The 3,005-nt window shown below is 39.8% G+C and overlaps 1 protein-coding gene across 1 annotated transcript; it reads left to right on the top strand.

Annotated features, from left to right (window-relative positions):
• The first annotated feature begins 482 nt into the window (after positions 1-482).
• On the top strand, positions 483-2,129 carry LOC131873929 (uncharacterized). The gene is made up of 3 exons (XM_059217108.1): positions 483-725; positions 1,230-1,424; positions 1,542-2,129. The coding sequence occupies exons 1-3, from the start codon at positions 483-485 to the stop codon at positions 2,127-2,129; spliced, it is 1,026 nt and encodes a 341-aa protein (XP_059073091.1).
• The last annotated feature ends 876 nt before the right edge of the window (positions 2,130-3,005 follow it).

Here is a 3,005-nt window from a genome sequence, read left to right as displayed (position 1 = left end):
GAGGGGTACAAAGGGAAAAAATAAAACCTAGAGTAAGCAAAGGAGAGGAGACCCACAAAGAGGAAATAGGAAAGAGGAAAGAAGAGACAAACAAAAGCAATTGACTTTGCTACATCAAAAAAATAAAAAAAGTTTACAAGTAGAAATCTAGAAAATAAAAGCAACTATTGTAAAATGGTCAACTTGTCTTAAGACTATTCCAATTGTTAGTGTTAATTCATTAGGCTGTTAGTTAAGCTGGTAGTTAGTTAGTTTGTCAGTTATGCAACCACCCTTACAGTGTGTTTTCCATCAGATGTTGTTCTATTTATTTGCCTTGTTCTGTTTCTCAAATTACTGCAATACAAACATTTATTTCTGCAATTTCATTTGGTATTAGAGCCAGCAAGGGAACGGTGCGCTGAAGGAAGGTGATTCTGTTCCGAGTCTTTGGTGTGTACAAAAGAAGCAAGTTTTGCAGTCGTTGGCTTGGCGAGCAGTGAATGTCGACAACACCTGAAGATGCATGTAGTGTGGAGAGTAATCATGGAGCACAACAAGCTGTGAATGATAGCACAGGCTTCTATTTTTCTTTGCTTGATTCTCTTCGAAATACTGGAAACCTTGTATTTGATGAATTAATCTACAACGAACTCCTTGAATACTTTCTGTTTGATGTTCGTTGCCAAGCCATACAAATTAATGTGCAACTTGAAGCCGGTTATGATGCAGATGATGAAGAAGAGGTATAACACTCACCAAAGCATCCCCGTCTCATTGCACATGCTTACCGTTCTCATTTTGCCTCTTGTCGTCTTTAAATAAGACTATTTTTCATACATGTATGTGGACTCTTCGTCCCTAAAATCAATACTAGCATAATAAAGCATTATTGTGTTAGCTCTTTGTTATTATTATTTTTTATCATGTCTACCCCCAAGACTCTTTTGTCCGACACTTAGCTTCTTAAAGGATCTAATTATGTTGCTTGGAAAACAAAGATGAGGACCATTTTTCAATTTGAAGAACTATGGGAGATTATCTTTGGTACTATCACACGACACAAAACTGATGTTGATGAACAAAAGAAGTTTGATAAAGTTGATAATAAAGCACTGATGCTTATCACTCTTAGCATCTCCGACGAGGTTCAACCTTATATTTGAGATGCCACTACATCCAAGGCAGCCTAGGATGCACTTTCCACCATCTTTGAAGCAAAGAATTAGACTGAAATTCCTCATTTGCAGTCTCAGCTACATACTCTTCTTATGTCAGCCGGTGAAAAGGTTGTTGATTTTCTCGATCGTGTGTTTATTCTTCGGGCGACACTAGTGGCTCTTGGTGAAATAGTGGAGGATAAGATGATCATTCCTATCACTTTATGTGCTCTTCCTTCCAAGTTTCAGACTTTTGTTACCACTTTAAATATCACCAAACAACAGGTATCTTTTGAAGAGCTTGTCAATTTGCTTCAACATGAAGAGGTTGTTCACTCATTGCATGAGGAATTTGAGGAAAAAGCTCTTGTCTCTTGCCGACACTGATGACGATCTTCACAGTCTCAGATACAATCATCACCATCTGTGCCACCAATAAAGTCTTCCACTCAATGGTATTTTATTTGTAATGCTCCTACTCATGATACTGATCGTTGTTGGTACAATGGTCTTACTCAAGGTGCATCTAGTAAAGAAGGTACATCTAGCCATAGTCATTCTCGTTCATCTCGTGGTCAACGACATCAGCAAGGAAATGTTGCTACTCACCAAGATGACATCTTTGATGGGACCTCTAATGAAGATACGTATGCTCTTGCTCCTACTTCTGTTGTTCATCCAAATCTGGTTTTGGTTTCTCAAACATCTCCCTCTTCCCGAGATGTCTGGTTAATTGATTCGGGTGCTAGTAAACACATGACTGGAGATAAAGGTTTGTTTGATACTTTGAATTCCACTCCAACTGGTGATCTCATTCGTATTGCTGATGATAAGGAATATGTTGCTAAAGGCATTGGTACTATTACTATCCCTCTTACTGAAGGCAGTTGTTCTCTTTCCAATGTACTTTATGTTCCTGGTTTTACTAGCAATCTTTTGTCTGTTAGTCAACATGTAAATCACAGAGTTAAGGTAGAATTTCAAGTTTAAGATGGTATTAAGTCCTGTCTTATTTCTCGGGATGGTGAGATCATTGCTCGTGGTTTCAAATGGGGTCATCTCTTTGCACTTGATGTTGCCTCTTCTCATGGAATTGCTCTCTGTGCTTCTACTGTTGAGTCCACTTCTCTTTCACATTACTGATATGGTCATCTTCCTGCCCACTCTCTCTCTCTCTCTCTTTTGCAATCCCATGCCATGGTAGAGGGTCTTCCTCCACTCTCCTCTTCTTTGCCTGTCTATTTTGGTTGTCTTGCAGGGAAGCAGCATCGCGATCACTTTCCGTCCAGTTCCTATCATGCCACCAAGCATCTTTCTCTTATTCATACTGATCTTTGCGGGCCTTTTCCTGCATCTTTTCAGGGCTGCCACTATTTTCAATTATTTGTTGATGACTTCTCTCGAAAGATTTGGGTTTTTTTCCTTCATCATAAAAGTGAAGCTTTCTCCCGCTTTCGTGAGTTCTACCATCAGACTGTTCATGACTCCGACAAGCCTCTTCTTGTTCTTTTCTTAGATCGCAGGGGGGGGGGGGAGTTCTTGCAGGCGCATGGTATTAAGCATCATTTGACTTCTCCCTATACCCCTCAATAGAATGGTGTTTTTGAGTGGCACAATCAAACTGTTTTAGAAATGGCTCGCTGCATGCTTGCCATAGCCAAGTTAGGTGAACAGTATTGGGATGAGGCAGTTCAAACTGCTGTGTATCTTCTCAATCGGGCTCCGACAATGGTTCTTCAACATCAAACACCTGAAGAGGTATGGAGTGTCCCTAAGCCTACAGTTTCTCATTTGCGAGTATTTGGTTGTACTACCTATATGCATGTTCCAGGTTAGAAATGCAAGAAACTAGATTCTAAGACACTT

This window comes from Cryptomeria japonica, chromosome 3 (genome assembly GCF_030272615.1).
Source record: "Cryptomeria japonica chromosome 3, Sugi_1.0, whole genome shotgun sequence".
NCBI lineage: Eukaryota > Viridiplantae > Streptophyta > Pinopsida > Cupressales > Cupressaceae > Cryptomeria > Cryptomeria japonica.
The sequence above is the reverse complement of the archived record's forward strand: the minus strand, read 5'-3'. Positions and strand labels throughout refer to the sequence as shown.

Bases quoted from the DNA above. Each gene is read 5' to 3' on its own strand.
- LOC131873929 (XM_059217108.1), top strand. From the start codon at position 483: ATGTCGACAACACCTGAAGATGCATGTAGTGTGGAGAGTAATCATGGA. The intron at 726-1,229 runs GTATAACACTCA...CCTCATTTGCAG, and splicing joins ATGCAGATGATGAAGAAGAG to TCTCAGCTACATACTCTTCT. The intron at 1,425-1,541 runs GTATCTTTTGAA...CGATCTTCACAG, and splicing joins TAAATATCACCAAACAACAG to TCTCAGATACAATCATCACC.